The sequence below is a fragment of the Ammospiza nelsoni genome, chromosome 5 (assembly GCF_027579445.1).
Source record: "Ammospiza nelsoni isolate bAmmNel1 chromosome 5, bAmmNel1.pri, whole genome shotgun sequence".
Taxonomy (NCBI): Eukaryota; Metazoa; Chordata; class Aves; order Passeriformes; family Passerellidae; genus Ammospiza; species Ammospiza nelsoni.
Window position 1 is genome coordinate 20,258,297 of NC_080637.1, and position 19,622 is coordinate 20,277,918.

At 40.1% G+C, this 19,622-nt stretch overlaps 1 protein-coding gene across 5 annotated transcripts in view; it reads right to left on the reverse strand.

Moving 5' to 3' along the window:
* PLXNB2 (plexin B2) overlaps positions 1-19,622 on the reverse strand; it is a 251,608-nt gene that overhangs the window by 35,084 nt on the left and 196,902 nt on the right. For all 5 annotated transcript variants that reach the window (XM_059471795.1, XM_059471796.1, XM_059471794.1 and 2 more), the window contains 3 exons: positions 14,950-15,122; positions 12,682-12,830; positions 9,660-9,768 (listed from right to left, as the gene is read on the reverse strand). In XM_059471795.1, the coding sequence (XP_059327778.1) occupies positions 9,660-9,768; positions 12,682-12,830; positions 14,950-15,122 (431 nt within the window). The remainder of the gene's footprint in view (positions 1-9,659; positions 9,769-12,681; positions 12,831-14,949; positions 15,123-19,622) is intronic.

The following is a 19,622-nucleotide window of genomic DNA, read 5'->3' on the forward strand; positions in this document are numbered from 1 at the left end:
AAAGAAGTATCTGTTCTGTTTTCCACAGAAACTGGGTTTTTTTTCCCTTTTTTCTTAGAAAGGCGTCAACTCCACCTCTTGGAACTGAAAACTCAGCTACACCAGACAGGAGAACTCACCACCCACCCCTCATGCATCCGTTGTGCACACACATCTCAGTTGCACTTCAGGCTGAATGGAAAACTGGGGCCAAGAACCACTGTGGGAACTAACGCAGAGAGCAGCCAAAGAGGAAGTGGAATGGTTATGGCTAACCCTTATTTTGTCTTTAATTGCTGATCTTGCAGCTGTCCCTCAAAGGACAATTTTAAAAGCACTTAATTCAAAATATTCATATTTAACACATTTAAAGTAATTCTGCAAATACCAGGAGCTCTCAAGAGACTAAATAATGTGGACGCTTCATAAAGATGATCTAATAAGGAGAAGCTGAACGATGCTTTGTGTGCAGAGAAATTCTTCAGCATGACTGCTAACACTTTGTTACTATAAACTTGGAGAGAATATTAATTGATTAATTTTAACTTGCTATTTTCTGTTTCATATTTCCCCTCCTTTCCCTTCCTCCTAAGGACCTGCCAGAAAAAATAAGCAGCTGAAATAAATTATCAAGAATTTTAACAATTTTAATAATAATTTTATTGCAAAACCAATGTGCTATGAATAAGTTTTATTGCTCCTCTAAAATGTTAATGGATGGCTCAAAGAACAAAGCTCCATCAGCCCACCTGGCAGTCTTCTTAGGAGTACCAATAAAGGAAAAAGTAGGGTCATGCAAATGCTCAACCAGAAAGCATTTTTCAAAAATGCAATTAGGTAGATAGGATCAGGAGGAGAATGATACTTTACTGAATGCCAAGTTAATTTGAAGAAGTGCCATCAGTGGTGATCCAAGACTTCAACAAGAACTGTGCTACTTAAGGAGAAGGCAGCCCCTTCCCATGGTTCAGCAGTCAGTCAGACACATATGGGCCCTTGCAAGGTGCCAGATCTAATCTCATCTTACAAAGTCTTATCTTATGCAGCCTGGCAAAGCTGCAACTGACCCACAGCTCTATGTTGCTACCAAAGTCCTACAGGAGATTCCTTCTCCTTGCAGAGGAAGACAAGGGGCAGACAGTAAATCTGTCTGTGCAAGCCTTCTTTGAGGGATAATAAAAATGCTGCTTTTACCAAGAGCCCTTTAAACTGAACTCAACCTGAATGTTCAACTGTTACAAATGGGACTGATAAGCCTCCAACCCCAAGTGCTGCAGTATCAGTGATGCTATTTTTTTTCCAAATCCCCTCAAGGATTTCTTCTCTCCTTCTTTCTGCCCTTTTGTCATTTCAGTCTCTGAATCAGAAGTACACCTGCTGTCATGATAAATACCTCCCTTTCTTTTTCAGCCCTCTGCACCTCGAGATCTTTGTTGGCTCTGTCAGAAGGCACCCAGGGGAACTCACACTTCCTATAACATCACTGTAACATCATACTGCAGTGCTCAGTGCAATTATGATGTTAAACAGAACATTTGATAATGTGTCCTGTATGGAATTTGTAGCAGTCCTGTAATAATTCTGGAAAACATCAGCCTTTGTGAGGACTTGGCAATACTTCATTTCTCATGGACACAGTAAAATTTAAACAACCCTGCAAATGATGATTTAACCTTTGTTTTATAATTCCTTTAAGTGTAGAAAATAATTCAAACATATTTCAGTTTTTTCTATTATTTTGCTTGAAATGGAGGAATGTTTTTTCAGGTCTATACTTCTTTTGTCACCAGGAAAATACTGTTCATGTCTTCCAGGTAGTTTAATGCTTGAGCATAAATATTTTCTGCAATAACAGGCTACCTTGTTATGAGGGCTTTTTGATAGTTTAGCTTGAAAAAGCCTGTTCCAATGTCTGTCAGCTGTTCAGTGGCCTGGTTTTTGAAGAGTCTGGAAAGCCATTTCCCAGCAGAGGGACTTAGTGCCACCAGCACTCCCCAGTGCCTTTCGTTCTCACGATCATGCCCCGTGTTTGCAGAAAGTGGATTTGCAGTTTTGATAAAACCTGTGCAAATCCACAGCTATGCTGTCCAGAATAAAATTCAATACAATAGTACAGTTTGGAGTGATCTTCGATCACCAGGTATAACTTGCTCCCTACTGCACGATTTATCCCAAAAAAATTATTTGATCTAAAGAGGATTTCTTGCTTGTAGGTCCAATCAGAATGCAGCCTGCTTGCAAAGAGAAATTTGAGTACTTTACACATAAATCTTCCTTAAGCCATACCTAGATGTAATAATGTTGAGTTCAAGATCTCAAAGTCCACCTGCAACCCAACTTTTCCATCTTGTATCAGACTGCTGTGTAAGTATTACTGAACTGATAAGTAGTTTTCCCAATGCTTTGATAACCACAAGGCTATTTTCCTTATTGGAAGGATAAAAGTGCTATAAATAGGTTATCTCTTGTGCTTTTACACCTGTGGTTAGTACCCATCCTGCTGCTATGGTTTACCTAAAAGCAGTGGTTATCTGCTCCAAGCAGTGCAACAACACTTGTACATTGCTTTTGGTACCTAATGTTCAAATAATGACAGCATGTTTAGTAGCAAATTCATATTTCCTCCTTGTAATACCAATGCAAATGTGGCATTTAGATTCTTGTGTGCCACTGTATTATTCTTGCTTCATCAGCACAGAAGTACTGGAAAAAAAACCAAAGAAAAATATTGACAAAAAGGCTCCAGCTGGTCCAAGTATATCTGTGACTTCACGTTCAGGCCATTTTCCAGTGTCCTGTATTTTTCGTCACAGCCAGAAATCTCTTCTTTGCTTGCTTTGTTTTTATCTTTTGCCCCTTTCTTAAAAATCTGTTCATAGAAATGCTGTGTATTTTTCATTGTAGTTTCATGCTTTCTGTATGCTAGAGGGTAAATTATCTCCATGTCTGTTCCACTTATAATCACATTTAGACATGAACTTGCTTATTAGCAGTGTACATGGCTGCTGCTCTTACACAGCTACTGCAGATGCTCTGAGCATTCACATTTAGCTCTTACATTTTTTATCCTGTTTATTAATCTACAATGAACTTTCAAATCTTTAATATTTTATGAGTAGCAATTAGTCTTTTTGCAGAGTTAGGAAGGTAATATCTTATTTCTTCAGATTTTTTAAACTTCTATTTTAGTAAAAAAATACTGTTTGTAGTCTGAAAATTCTCTAAGAGAGTTCCTAGCATTTTAGATCTCTGTGGTCTGCTGGTGTCAAATCAAAGCCCATCTTTTACCTAGCTAGCAATGGGTTTATTCCTTTTTTCTTTCCTTTTTTTTTTTTTTTTTTGTTTCCTGGTTTTTCACAATTTTCTTTGCAATTAGAAATATAGAGGTGTAAAAGAGAACCATTCCCCCAGCCTCTTTTTTTGCTCACCCATCTTGCATCTGAGATTGGATTTTCCAAACAGATTCACGTTCTTCTTCACTTCTTTTGTTTGCTCTGCAGCTTTCCTGGTTTGCACTGTCATGTCCAGCCAACTCACTTCTGGTCCCTTACAAACCATCCAAGAACAAGAGGAGTGCACACCCATGGAGCATCACCAAAGTTCTGCATGTCTTCTTTATCTATTTCTCTGCTTTTCCATTTGTCTGTCATCAAGCACAACATCATCTATACAAAGTTTCCTTTCCCAGAAGAATTCCTGGACATGACTCTGTAAATAAGGGATACTGTCTACTATGGTATCCATCTGTGGTAAGCAGCTTCTAGCCCGTGAACTGCACCACTGAGATAAAACTGGTTGCCCTTTATCCTTCACTAAGGTAGAAAATCAAAGAGAGAAACAAAAAACCACCAAGGAAGCTACTAGTGGATCACAAGAGGGGCCCAAAATTCAAGAACAGTTGGACAGCACCAGAGGAGAGGAACCTAACAGAGACGCACAGAAACCTTGGCATGAAATCTATGCTTCAGAGGGGGATGCTGGAAAAAGCACAACTGTGCCAGATCACAAGCAGAGACACAACTGGGAAGGGAAGAGAGGATGGTGTCAGAGTGTGGCCCCGTGATGCTGAGAGATGCCAGCTGCAGCACAAGGGGAAGCCAGCAACAGATGGAGGTGTTCAAACGGACACGATGGGCAGCAAATGGCAAAGCCACCTAAGCTCCCTTCTGTTGGCTCCTGCAGGCACTGACCTCCATTTGGGGGTCTGCCTTTGATGCAAGTGCACTTCTTCACAAGTAGGAATAGGCTCCTGTGCTTCCACACAAGCAGAGAACAGGGATGCTGTTTCCAAGACCTCATGACAGTGCACATAGATGTGGATAAGATTTTCATGAATGTACAGGCCATGTTGTTGCTGTGCCCTTATCACAGCCATCTTTCCTTCACAAGTCCTTCCCTCTCCTCATCCTGGTTCCAGCTGCAGTAAGTTCTGGCTCTTGAAAAAGTAATTTTCAACCAAAATTAGCTGCCTCACACTGAAAGCCAAATTATTCTGCCAACTCTTGCACGTTATGCACACAAAAATAAAAGGCATAGCCTGTGAAGTGCTATATACACCAGCTAGCTTCTTGGAGGTCAAAATGTCATTTCATGGACTATAAAGGTAACCACAGGAGCTAAATTAAACCTCTGAGTGGGGAACTCAAGCCATTAGATCTGTTCTTTCCCCCTCAACTTCCCTCCTTTCTCAGACTCAAGGGAGCCTGTTTCTTGTTTTTTCAGACAAGTCACCCACTCACAGGATATTCAAGCGGAGAATTTCCACTGTGCATTCTTGGCAGTCGGGTGCTCACCGCAGTGGCTGACCTGACCCCCTCATCACAGCAACCATAACACAAATGAGTTCCTGCAACAGCAGAGAGATGAGGAGCTGAGTCCTGCCTTTCTGGGGCTGCTTTGTCCAAACTTTACAGCATGTAAGCTGATCAAATGCTTCCAGGCACTCCAGGTGCCCAGGCAGAGCATTTGCCTGGCAATGTGCACTGTGTGTTGGCTGCTGTGGATGGGACACTTCAGCAAAGGGCTGGTATGTTAAACAACTTCTTCTTTGGACTGAAAGCAGCATCTTTTTATCATGAGGCAGATACCACATGATTTTCTGAAAACACCACAGAGCTCTTCTGACAGGTTTGATGAAGAAATGGGAGCATGCATGACTGGAAAGTCTGCACTATCATGCATCCAGTGTTTACTGTCAGCTCTTGAGCAAAATCATGAGTACTGGATGGTGGGACATGTATTTAAATGCATGGCTCAGAGGACAGAGAGTTAAGACTAACAATAGCCACATGAATAAGGGCCAACTTCACTAAAACTCTCAGCTATCCAGGAGCTCTCCTGTCCCCCATGTGGACTGACACACAAAGAAGATGTACTGCAAGACTTAAGAATAAAATAAGAACCTCTCGAAGCAGATCCAGACTTCTGTGGATGTGTGGTTTATCAGTATCAATCATAATGGCAACAAGCATGTAATTTTCCCCACAAAAAACCCCACCCAAAGCCCCCAGCTACAGTGTAAAAGGAATGTAAAATTGAAGCAACAACTCAGGGTGAAAAATCAAGGAGTGAGCTGAAACCCTCCACAAAAGCCTTGAGGCACTGATCTGGTGAGAGCTTTCAGTGCAATTGCTTCAAACATCACAAAGCAAAGCAGAGGATGGATGCACGTAAGAGGAAACTGTCACATTTGGGGGTAGATTGAGGTGGAAGAGTGCACTTGTTAAATGTAACTATGCTGTTCATTTCACATTCAAACTTCCAGTATGGTGAGTGTTCATGTTTGTTCTCAGGTCAGGCTCTAATTTATCCTCCCTTCTTCCTCTTTTTGGTTATTAATCTCATTTAGGAAAATAGACATCCTGGTTTACAAGAAGTAATTTTTTCCAAGCCAGTTTCTAAACTACCTTCAGCACCTCAGAAATGTATTACACTTTTGCAAAGTTCTACGTCTAATTTCACCATCTTAGATTTATTTGAGCTTTCTGAAAAGTCATTCTAACCTGCACAGCCTAAACCTGACAAAATTGTTCAGACAAATGCTGGAGGTGCCAGAACCAGCCACAAGCTCTTGTCCTGGTGCCTTGAGTCTAAAGAAGAGGTGTTCTGAAAAAAGAATCAGCACTTGTATGGGATCAGCAAATCTGGGCCATACACATTGGAAAAGCTTAACTCCTTCCTTTGAGACTGCTTCTCACTGCCATAGCAACAAGCAAATCAGATAAAGTTAACAACAAATGAAAAAGCAGGACTGGCCTTTAGCCATGTTACTGCTCCACCTGCTCAGAGACCAGCCAAGCTGTCAGTGCTCCAGATGTACTGCATAGCTGGATATTAAAATTTAGCAGAAGTTCATTTCTATTTCACTAAACAGGAGAATGGTTATTGCCTGAGCCTGCTTATAGTGAAACAATAGAAATGTCAGCAGAGGATGACTGGGTTATCAGAATTTAATTTCATTGGGACTGTACTTGAACTGAACTCAGGCTGGATAGAGGAAATTGTGATGGGTAGGGAGACATAAAGCTTTCTTCTCCTGTTGTGCAGCAAATAGAGTATTTACTGTACAGCACAGACACTTCTGGACCAAGGCATTTTTGTTCAGAAATAATTTTAAATTGAAACCGTGGCTTATCTTTTAACTGGATTTTTGACCCATTTCATGAAGGTCTTGCACATTTGTCAGTTCTGAAATGCTCTGTGCTGCCAGACAGGAAAGAAGCATGAATCTGAGCCCCAAGTTGCTCTGACTATTGATTCTCATCAATCCACCTTTAAAAATAAATCACACTGTTCAGACTGGGTATCAACAAGAGCCAAACAGTACTACTTATAGAATCATGGAATGGTTCAGAATGGAAAGGACCTTCAATGCTCACCTAGTCCCACACCCCTGCCATGCACAGGGACACCTTTCCCTAGATCAGGTTGCTTCAAGTCCCATCCAACCTGGCTTGAACAGTTCCAATAATGGGGCAGATACAGCTTTTCTGGGCAACTTCTTTCAGTGACTCACTACTCTCATCATATAAAAAATTCTTTCTTATACCCTATTACTGCGCCTGAGTGGGCGCTGGCTGGTGAGAGAGACGGTGAATCTTGTTTCTTGAATCAGAAGGCTGAATTTATTAATATAAGATATAATACATTATAGTTATACTAGAAAGAATAAGGAGAGAGGTTTTGCAGAGCAGCTAGGCTAGCTAGGAAGAGATAGAAAAGAATCCACAACAAAGCTGTGGCCAAGGACTCAGTCCCCTGGCTTGCACTGGTGATTGGCCCTTAATTATAAACATAAAACATGAACCAATCACCAATCAAAATAGGTGCCCCTGTTGCATTCCCCAGCAGCTGATAATAATTGTTTACCTTGTCTTCGGAGGCCTCTGGCCTCCTGAAGACACAGAAATCCGAAAGAAAGGATTTCTGTGGAGAAATGTCTGCGACAATACCCAATTTACTTGATAAGTGCTTTTGGTGGCAGATACTAATCACATGTACGAGGCTGAGGCAGTGGGGTATATGGTGATACCTCTGGTACACACAGACACACCAGGATGAGCATCTCCAGTGGCTCCTTGTGCGCTTCAGCCCTGTCATGCCACACACTGCATTTAGAACAGTCACTGTTAAAGATGAAACTATTCTGCTTCAAGTGGTCAGAGCTCACAGTAAAAACAATAATAGTGACCAGCAGAAGGGTATCCATCCCATGTGCCAAAGAAACAGGGAAATACATGAGAGAAAATTTATTTTAGAAGGGTTTTTGGAAATAAGATTATTTTCTTTCCTTCGTATATACTGAGTAGAAGAGGTTTTACACAAAGCATAGATTTTGCATGTCTGCTGAAAGAAGTCTGAAAAAAGCACTGAAACAAGACTGCAGCTTTTAAGCCAACATTAACTGATGCAACTGTCTGCTCTGATTGTCTGTTCTCATGCCAAAGCATTTGTGCCACACTTGTAGAGGTGCACATCAGTGTGACACCCCATACTGACTTCAATCCTACAGTGCAAAGTTGGCTTCATTTTCTTGTGGAATTAAGGGAAATGAAACTAGAAATCAATATCATCAATTTTAACGTGTGAATTGTATTATTTGTCATTGCTTTCCATATTGTAAAAAGGGTCCACATGGAAAGAGTCTTGCAGTAAATAAAAATGCTCTTTATCAGCAGTTGGCTTAGGTGTCTGATTTTCCAGTGGTCTCAATGCAGGCAGAGACTGACACACAGAGAGTCTTGGACTTGCAGGAAGACATCCACCTCAGTAATGCTTGTGCTCAGCCACTTCTCCCAGCACCTCACTGACAGGCAATTAAGAATCTTTCCCTGAAGTGGTCAAAAGCAATGGCTCCTTATGTCCCTTTCAGATGTGCTGGGGAGGGAATCACACCAAAACAAGTCCAAAGGTTCCAAAGCCTACGTGGTTCAGGTTTCAACCCACTCCATAATAACTTCACGTTTTCCATGAAAGTCATGGGAAGATCTTTATGCACAGAAGGATAGGAGAACTGGTGCAGAACACACCCAACAGATTCATGTCAAAACCTCATGTAGGTCTTACTGTCATAGTCTCTGTCCTAGAGACCACAAACATACACATGGGAGATTATATCATTGTTCTCTGGTTAAGATCATATCCTACATTTCCACAAAGGAACACATGACATATTCAAGCAACAAGGGTAGTTGTTTTTTGCAGCAGTGTCACCAGAGAGAGGAGGTATTTGCTTGGAAATTACAGAAACCCCACTTCTAGCCTGTTTTGTGAAAACAAGAATATCCTCTTCTCAGTTAAATGTCTTTCTCGACTTATTCCACTGCTGAATTCTTTCCTTTACTTCTCACAAGACATCAAGAATTAATGAGACAGAAGTTTAAATAAGGGAGAAGATAAAAGCCTAGCACACAAGTTATGTTTTATAGTTTTATAGGTGTAATTTTAAGTATCATTATGGGGACTGATATTATTTAAACCTCTCAACTATCACATGATCTTATAAAATTTGAAGACCTCATAGCTACAGATAAAGCTACGTGCTGCTAAAACGACAGGCTAGACCAGCTATAAGCTAGGGCCACATTCAGAGCAAAGCAATTAACACAGAAATGAAATTTTCTTTCATAGTCACACTGAAAACAAGGCACATAAGTAATATGAACACACATCACACTGTCTGTGGCTCTGCATGTCATACTTTTGAATGAAATAAATTATTAAAGAAATTAATGTACCTTCATTACTTATTCTTCAGCTGCTCTGCATCCATTCTTCTAATTAAGAAAATTGCCTAGACTAAATACCATGATTAAAATAGTGCACCATGTATCTAGAGAATACCTAATTTTTTGCAGAGCTGACTTTTTTATTTAATAGTGATACTTCAGAGATATTATGTCACTAGTGAATAAGTTTATTCCAATTGCTTTTTTACCACATCTTTTTAACTTAGATGGAAAATGACATAATCCCATTTTGAGACTCTTAATCTATTGATCAGAATTGATTTTTTGTTCACCTTTTGAATATATAAATGCTGGAATTAAGTGTTTTCTAATATTTTTCAATGGCAGTGCTATTGATGAAACAGTACAACAAAAACAAACAATTCTGTGCTTAACTTTAACTTATGTCATACACAAAGTATAAAACAGATCTCTGAAAAAAAATGCACTTACCTGGTATGTAAACAACACTTCACTTGGTGATCTACCTAATTTTCCATTGATGTTAACTTCAATTTGACCTTGCTGTGGTTCCTTCATGGATCCAACTTGACACACAATCCTAAAAAGAAAGAATGTAAGCTTATCTGTTAGAAGTGACAGCTGCAATGCCAGGGCAATGTATGTGAGCTACCACACACACTGCCAGCAGAAGCACCAACTTTGCTTTATCCTATACTGTGTAATCCAGTGCTGCCTCAGATTCCCAGCAAAATCACCCAGGAATTGCTTGTCTATCCAAGGGTTGATAAAACTGAAACCTGAGCACTGCACACAGCCACTTCAGCAGTCTGTTAGTAGAAGTGCCTTCCCAGAAGACTCAAATTCAGCCCCATAAGTCAGTTGAACCTGACACAAGATGTACTGTGGACTTTGTGATGTTAAAAAAACCCAACCCCACAAAAGAGCCCCCACCTCCTTGAGGCAAACATCAGACCATCAGCTATCTTTTAATTTTGTGTGTTTTAACTGCTGATAATTTTTTTGTGCATCTTGCTACCTTTCAGCTTCAAACCTTTTCACACCTATGATCAAAATCCCTTCAGAATTACTGTTCTCTGAAAATAAATTCACAGAAAACACATGCAAAATCAGAGGTCAAGGAGCACTGGCCAAGAGAATGCTGCCTTAGAACTAACACTGCTGCTGAGTGATAGCTAGGATGTTTAAATTATTATTTCAAACAGGTAAACCACAGAATGATAGCATGAAAGGGCAATAAGGATTTGACACACTTGAAAACTGGGACAAATGCTTAATGGAGAGCTGATAATACAGTTAGATAAGGAGGTATATAGTGCTCATAGCCTGCTCAGTTTCATATAGGCCACACCCTATGATCACTGCTCATTTCTGTCTCTCTCCCTCCAGGATTATTGCTATTCTTCTTTAAGCAGTGCACGACTTCTTAAAAAAACCTGAAGTAGCAAAAAACCCCTCAATGACTCCAAATTACTGGGTATAATGTACTTAAATCAGGACTTATAATAAAAGGATTGTCAAGTCCCTCTGCAGATCACTCCAGACTTTTTTTCCTGGGTACTGGCAAATGGACAAAATTCTCGGAATTCCTGCATGTCCTGGCATGTGTACGGCTGCCTGAGCCTGTTCCTCATCATCTCTCTACTGTATTCTTGGAAGTTGTATCTTCATGTCAGGCAGAAACAGGAAATGGTGCCTTTGGAGGAATTTTTACCATATGTCAGGCTGGGGAAAGCAGTCGGGGGCCGGGGCCAGGGGCTGTGGGGGAAACATCGTAGCAGGGATTTTAATTGGAAAAGTTCCCTCCCTTCCCAGCGCTGGCATTGCCTCCCTTCCCCCACACTTCTAATGGAAAACTACAAAGAATGACTTCTCCAAGGCCAACAATTAAATCACTACAGAGCCAGAAAGCACCCTTAAATGTCTTAAATCTTGCTGTGCATGGGAGCCACTGTCTCCTAAAAAGACTAGCTTTTAACTAAAGGAGGATAGGGGAGCCAGACAAGGCACTTTTATTTATTTTTCAAATTTAATTTTATAAAAAGAAGGTAATAGTAATAAAAAAAAAAAAAAAAAAAAAACCCAGAGGGAGATAAATACAGAAAATTAAAGATAGCTATTTGAAGATTTTGACAACTTCTCTTTTTAAGCTTCCCTAGCCAGGAACATCCTTCAAAACCCACTAATTTGTTGATAAATGACATGATGCAAGTTGCGTTTGTTCTCACCCATTACTACATTGCCAGAACTTAGGAAACCAGTAATGTTGCTATGATACAAGGAACCAGTCATCTCAGTTTTGGCTCCTTTCCATGTATTTAAAAATATCAAAAAGCTTTAGAAAAAGCCAAGAGGATGGGGAAATTCTTGTAAGGCTATGTCGCAATTTAATGTAGCTTTTGCAAACACTGAAAATAGGGAGTGGGGAAAGATGACTGGTTGGAAGTACATGTAAATGCGGGAGTGATGGCAATAAAATTGGGAAGCAGTGAGAAAGAAACAGCTATTCTTTACCTTCTTCAGTCCTAGAGGCCTGGGAAGCTTCTAAATGCCTGATCCATGCATTGACTAAAGTTAAATATTTTTCAAAATCTAAAAAAAAAATCACTTAGGTATCTTCAAAGTCACTTTCAAAACATGCCACAGAAATAGCAAAAAGTTACTGTGTTACAATTTAAATCATAGGAAGCAAAAGAAAGCCAAGGTTTCAATTGCAGCTTTCAGGAGAATGAAAGAAAAATCCATCATTACTCTTAATATTGCTACTGAACACTCCTGCTATGCTTTCCATCACCTAATATAAAAAGGGTATTTCCCTCTTGAAATTAGAAGCTTGATATAATCTGTAGTAAACACATAGATACCTACCTAGAAGAATTTAGGCATTCTGTTTTAATTTTTGGCACTGCTTAAGAGTGCGACAAGTAATCCACAAAACATCTACCAACCTGCTTAGGCAATTCAACATCCATGGACTTGTTGGCTTTGAGATGAAACTTAGTCATCTACAGCTAAACCTAAGCTCTGGGCTCCCTCCCTGTCCCCAGGCAAGAAACTCTGTGGCTGGACTAAGCAGATTTAAGCTTCCTCTTGTTTTCCCTACTTTCCCATAAATCTTGTATGCTTGCCTTCACTGTAGTTCAGATGTAGCAAAGTTTTAATGACTAGATGCACATGTAGAATGCCTTTAATTTAAAAACAAATAGTCTTGATATATGTGCAGCAGTAGTTTATGAAAGCTTTTCAATCAAGTAAGGAAAAAACTTCAATCAGGAGCAGGATGGTAGTACACCATTGTAAATTTGTTGCTGTATTACAATCTATAACAATAAAGAGTCAGACATGTTACTATGAAATATTGCATGTATATCATAGCAATAGTTATTTTTTCAAATGGTAACCTTTTGTAACCACAAGAAGATCATCTTTTCTTGAAAATGCACAGAGGTTCCTTTTTTCTTCTAAAATCTTGTGAAAAGCATCCATCAATTACCTTGTGGAAACAGAGTAGAACTCCTCTTTAAAAAGACATTCCTTGTCTGCCACTGTTATATTTTTTACATCTTCTGCCTTTATTCCCAAATTAGATCCCATTATGGTCAAAAGAATTCCACCACTTAGTGGTCCAGTTTTTGGCTCAATCTGTTTGCATAAGGGACAGGGGGAAAAAAAAAGCAAAATTAAATACTGCAGTGACTATGTTACTCTTCTATATTATTTAAAGCTACTTTGACTTACCAACATTTGAAATGCAGATGTTTCTTGTAGGACAAACAAAAAACAAGCTATGCAACTTTTTAATGTTAATTAATCATCTGTTAGCTCAGAACTAGCATTCAACAGCTGAAGATTTCATGTCTCCTGTGGCAGACTGTTATGTACAAAATTCTTGCCTGGTGTTTATTCTATTTTAAGTTTGCTTCCTCCACTGAAGTACTGTGATTGTGAAAAGCAAATTCATTACACTCTTCTCACAATCCTTCCACAGAGCTTTTCCAGCATTTTGTTGTTGTGATTTTATCCCTTTAGGTTCACAGCAGAGCAGTGCATTTTCCTAACATGCAGTGTTGCCCCACATCGTGTTTTCAAAAGTTCCTCCAGTCTCTTGTTTTCCCTTAGTGCATCTCATGGTAGGGTGCTGCAGCATGGGCTGATGCTAAACAAGTAATTTGCAAATAAAATGAGGACAGAAGATCATGCAGTTGCAGTGGAGCCCTGACAGACACTTCAGTTAAGAATATTTGCTGGGAGGTTAACCTGCTTTCCTACACAATGCTTGGAGCACCTTCAGTAAGACATTTTCAGGTCTTCAGCTTTGGAGGGCTGCAAGTTTGCCATCGAGAAGAGTGAGGTTGCACTTCAATGCCTGCTCCATCAAAATCAGTCCCTCAGGTCTAGGCAAGCTGAGCACAGCGATGAGGCTGCCTCTGCTGGCTGCCTGGCCACTGGCTCTCCATCTGCACCCAACCCATACACGAACCAGCTGAAACATTACTCAACTGTCTGTCTAGCTCTTTCCAAATGTTATGTTCATATTTAAAGCTAATGTAAGGTCTGAAAATCAAAAATATTTTAGCATCATTTTTTTGTCCACCATAATGTAGAAACAGTATCCCAGGTGAAAACACTTTTTTAAAAAGATTTTCCTTTTCCTTTTTTCTCAAATCATGTTTACCTGGGCACAGATACTACATAAGTATTCTTCTCCACACATTCTGTCAAGCTGCTAGAGTATTTACCTTCCTTGGCAGACTTCAACTGTTTAACAGCTGTTTCTTCTCAGATGTACCCTCATGGCCAACCTTCCTCAGTGTTCTGCAGGTCTGCCAGCAGGCACATTGCACCTCTGACTGCACAGTCTCCAGGGATGCAGTGTCTCTGCCACTTTGAGCCACAGGTTTCAGACACAGTTCCTACTGAGTGAAACATCCCTGCTACAACTCTCAGCCTGTGTCACACAGTTACCACATTTTGTGACAGCTTGGGATGTGTTCTCATCAAACAGTGTGTCTGAGTTTCTAAGTACTGATACCACTGCTGCAGCAATTTAGATTTGCCCAGTGGAAGCATGTATCACTCTTTTCTCAACAATTATGCCCATATAAGCAGCATAGGCTTGTTTCTGGAAAGGACATGGATTAATGACTTTCTTTGCCTGCTGACCCACCAAAGTGGATAACAACCTTCCCTGACCCTGAGTGAATGCTCCAAGTGCAGAGTAAGTCAGGTGCACATTTGGCCTCTCTGACTTCTGACATTCAGTTCCTACAGCCTTGGATTTGATGCTGGTGTGGACTGAAAAATATCACTGACACCTGGAAAACACTTCGTGACACAGAAAAAATCTGCTCCCTTATTAAATACTATTTTGAAGCCTGTAAAAGGACCTGTTATGTACTTGTAGTTCCAGGAACAGTGAACCGCTCTTACAGACTCATTTCAGGTAGAAAGGACTTTATGAGAGAAAAAAATCCATGCTAAGAATTCAAGATTCAAATGCCATGTTTTGAGCATGCACTGCTACCCTGGCTTCTGATACAGCGAGGACAAGGCTTGAAAAACAAGGAGGCTCAAAGAATCCATTCAGTCTCTTATTTTGAGTCCTTACAAATCTCTCTCACACATCACTACTGACATTATTTCCTTTCAGCTATTTCAGAGGCTTCCTTAAGGAAAAAAACCTGCCCTTCAGTATGAGCTCACTCGGCTGCTTTCTCCTGAAAAATATTATGCTGGTAGGGAGAGAAAAAAGCAATCTTACACCAGTGATTTCTGGAGGAGGACACGTGTCGGTGGGGGCAGCGCGACAGAGCTTTTCATAGAGGCACTTGCTGGGCTTGCCATCCTCCTCACACCACACACACCTGTACTCAGGTGGGGCAGCAAGGCACAGGCTGCAGTCGCTTCGTCCGTAGGAGCAGTTGTACAGAGTCACTGAAAGATGAACAGCAAACATATTTAGATGTTTCTCTCTGTTCCAACGATATTCAGTGTCCCTTGGGAAGGAAAAGTAACCCTCTGTATAAAGTTCAGTGGAGTCACAGGAGTAATATGTACGGTCTGTTCTTAACCCCTGAATGATGCTGAGAGAAAATTTTATTTTTTCTCTATGGAAAAACCTGACATTTATCCATGTGCAGAGTATGACTGGCCTGAAAATATATTTTTGTCACTCAAGCACTGTCAAAACATTCAAGTACAAAGTCCTTACTTTGACCAACCTCAATAACACATACAATTGTTTAAAGATTAATTCAAAAATCAGGTCCTTGGAGCATCCCAAGTCAGATATGGAAGGTATAGACTCCGCATGGATGTCAGTAGGGGTGGACATCAGTGGGCATGGGACCTCTGCCAGTTGCAGGATTGAAGGAAGAGAGCTGCCTTTGTAGGCTGTTTCCAGGACATTTGGGACTTTCCATAATCATCACTCATGCCTGAACCAAATAGAAAGTTAACACTTAATAAAATGTTAACCTTTGTTCAAGTTGATACCTCTGTGTTTCTTCATTCTTCTCTATTTTCTTGCTTTTGTTTTCCCTTTTGTCTTGAACTGTCATCCTGATGTACACCTTGTTCCTTTTGTAGGGGGGTTTAGTTCTATCTTTTCTGAGCCAAGAAATCAAATCTGATAGTTGTATCTCTCTTACTGATGAAGCAGAGGCCAACTGTACCAGACACTAAGCTTGTTTTGGCCCTCATCAATCTCTAGCATGATGCACAGTCACTGAATCAAACTAATTTTCCCAAATAGATGCAAAGCCTTGAGACATATCTTAGTCGTTCAACCACCATAAGGAGAGCCTGGGCTTACAAAAAAACCATATGGAGATGCACTTGAGAACTAGCCCAGAAGAAAACAGACCGAAAAGATACAACATGTTTCTCTAGGGAAAGTGAGCAAGTTGCCCAGATTACCCAGCATGGGAGTGCTGTGCCTCCCTGGACAGGTGGGATGATTATTGCAAAGAGGAAAACATCTTGCTGTCTGCTTTTCTGCTCGTTTTTCCCCTGGTTCTCTCCACTCTTGGCTGCTCTGTATTTCTGGCCACACAGCCTCTCACCCTCTGCCACTCAGGCTCTGCCACTTTTTGAGTCTTGTAAATCAGCTTAACTTACCAGAACAGCAGAAAGCTTTTTAGGCTTCCTCCTGTGCTCTTTCAAGAGTTAAATGTGATTGCAGATGGGAATGGGGTATACAAGACAGACTCTCAACATCTTCCCCTTCCCCTTCCCTTCATTAAGTCCCAAGAAACAGTAGCCCTAGTGACACTGGATTCTTTTCAAAAGAGGTTCATACTTAAAGATGCAGGAAATAAAGGAAAGTAAACAGATGTGGACAAAAGTAAATCCTTTTGGGATGCATACAGTAAAGGCCATTAAACACATCTATTTAAAACGAGCTTTTACTCTCAGAGGAGCAGGGCTTTACAAAGGACACTGGCAAAATCACCCTCCAGTGAGTAGCATTTCAATACACTTGCCATCTTCCTAGATAACAGCAGCAGCAGCAGTAGCTCTTGAAATCTAATTCCAAGAGACTACCATGTCAGATTTCTAGTGAAATGAAAAGTAAAATGAGAATGCTAGTTTTCCATTATTTTTTCATCAGTGGCCTTATTCTCCCGCTAGGCATGAACAATATTGCAGATGCCCAAGTCTTGGCTAACCTCTGCCACTTGCAGGAGAACATGTTATCCCATACAGGCACTTTTTCTCTAAATGCTGTATGTTTAAACCCCTCAGCATTAAGATTCACAGCTAGTCTTTAAGATAATAAACAGGCTTTTTTCTTTCCCCTACAAGGAAGAGTTAATGCAATGATGCAGTCTGATTTTAACCCTTTCTTATCTATAGTCAGCACATCCACTTGATTTCAAGTATCTTTACAAGCACAAAATCAGCTGAAGAAACACTAGAGGTGCATGCAAAACTAAGGGACTTTGTAAAAATGAATTAATGAGAAAGAGCATCCATTTGATTCAATCTCTATCTTGAACTTCCAAGGAATTGATGAGCACAAGGCAGGAGTAGCATCATTTGCTTCACAAACTGAGCACATCAATATGGAAGGCACTGAGGAACAAACATAAACCAAGTCATATTTCCTGCAGTTTGTGGGTCAGTTACCCACTCTTTATGTTGTTTTGTGGATATAGTGCTGAGGAAAAGCACCAGGCTGACAGCCCATGTATGCTGTTTGCTTTGTGGACAGAGGCAAGGACAAGTTTCCTCACTGGGAATCGCTTTTATAGGAACCAGATTGCTTTCTTATTCCAGCACTCTGAAAGATTGCTACTGCACAGGCACTTGAACAGGAAATATTGTTGAGCAAATTTTCCCCTTGGCTTCCCAGACTTCAGATTTCCCACCTAGACAGCCACATGGCCACCAGGTACAGCATGGGAATTTGTTTACTGAATTACTTCATTATCCTTCACTGGCTGGACAGGGATTCATATTCCACCCCTCAGCAAACAATGTCAGCACTGCAAAGTCTTGATGTCCCTCACATCCAGTTGCTGAAATGCAATGGAGAAAGCCCCGGCCTCAAAGCATTAACTGCTCCCCTTGTTCACTGATCAGCTCATTATTTGTACCAACAGCAAGCTACTCATTAGATTCAGACTCTTATCCATCACCTTGAGATACCAGCTGTGATATCATCGATAAAAGGACAAAGGATAAAAGGGATATATTGGATTTCACACTGTTCAGAACCCCTGATGGCTGGAGATGTAAAAATGCTATCATAACTTAGTATTCACTAAGTGTCATACAAAGAAAGGGTTCTTTCACTGGCAGGTTCAAAGGTGCTTCTCAGCAGCAGCCATATACCCAAAGCCAATTCTTTTCAAGATGCATAAAAACACATTACACACTGGATTTCATATGGCAAGGGAGTCTGAAAGTCAGAAAGAATTTGGATTTTAAAAAATCCCTTTTATACTAAAAAGAGACATCTGTTGATAATTTTTCAAGTCCCCTCTTGGAAGTGTTCTATATTTCAATTTGAATGATAACATTTCTTTAACAATTTAGCTTCTTTTTATGTTTTGTTTTGTTTTAATGCTTTTTCCTGACTTGGAAAAAAGATGTTGGGAATATTTAGTCAAAATTCTGCAGTTTTAAGCATGACAGCCTCTGGAATGGAAATTAAGACAGTCTGAGATTGTAATATGACCTCCCTATAAAATTCATGCCAGGTCCTCTTTTAGTCTTTTAACACTGCACACAGAACCATAAGGAAAATCTTCTAAAACACAGTTCATGCTGCCAATATGAAAGAGAATAAATTTAAATATTGTACAGTTGGAAAAATGGTCTGAAGATTTATTCTGCAGAGGAAATTACTTGGGGTACTAGTATTTTCCTGATGCTGTCCCATCATGCAAGTACATAAGAGGCTTGCCTCATGGGTTTTGCAATATTCTGCCTTAAATGTCAGTCCAAAGACATGTAAGCTGGGTCCTAGATACTGCTCCATTGATTTTAAAGGAGTTTTCTTACCTCAGGACTAGGCTTCATTGCTTCATTATTGTATGTTCAAAAGAAATGAAATTTATATTAATAAAGAGATTTTTATTTCAGAGATCAAGTCTTTGTGCTATAATTTTTAATTTATTTTTAATAGAAATAAATTAATAGAGTAATGAGCTGAAAACACACTGAATGTTTCTGTGTTTTCTTGATTGCCAGCTAACATAGGGACTGCAGAACCTGCCTGAACTGAGACAAGTTAGGAAATGAGATTTCAGGTAAAGTCCATATGAGTGGCTGTGACAAGAATCCTCTTTCTGCTGCTTGACGAGGAAAGTTCATTGAGGAAAGGCAAAGATCATTGAAAGAAAAAAATCAAAATGCTTAAGTGTTTAATTTTCATACTTAAGTATGAACTGGGAAGCTTTGCTATTAGGATTGCACTTCATAGCAAAAGCAATCTTGAAAATTATAGAATCATAAAATCAGAACACTTTGGGTTGGAAGAGACATTTAAAGGTCACCTAGTCCAAATCTCTGCAATGAGCAGGGACATCTTCAGCTAGATTGAGTGATTTTTGAGATTGTCCTGTGTACAGCCAGCAGTTGCGCTTGATGATCCTTGTGGGTCCCTTACAGCTCAGGATACTCTAATTCTGTGGTTCTGTGATTCTACACAGAGGCCCATCCAGCCTGAACCTCGATGTTTCCAGGTATGGGGCATCTACCATCTCTCTGGTATCCACAACATAGCCCTGTATCAGCCACTGTGAAGAAAACTGACTCTACCCCAGCTGAAACCATCATAGCAACCTGTGCCACTGTTCACCAGCCTCCTTCCTTATATCTAGTCTCAATCTACCCTCTTTCAGTGTAAAACCATTATCCCTTCTTCTATTGCAACAGTCCCTGCAAAAAAGTTTGTCGTCCTTTTTATAAGCGACCTTTAAGTAC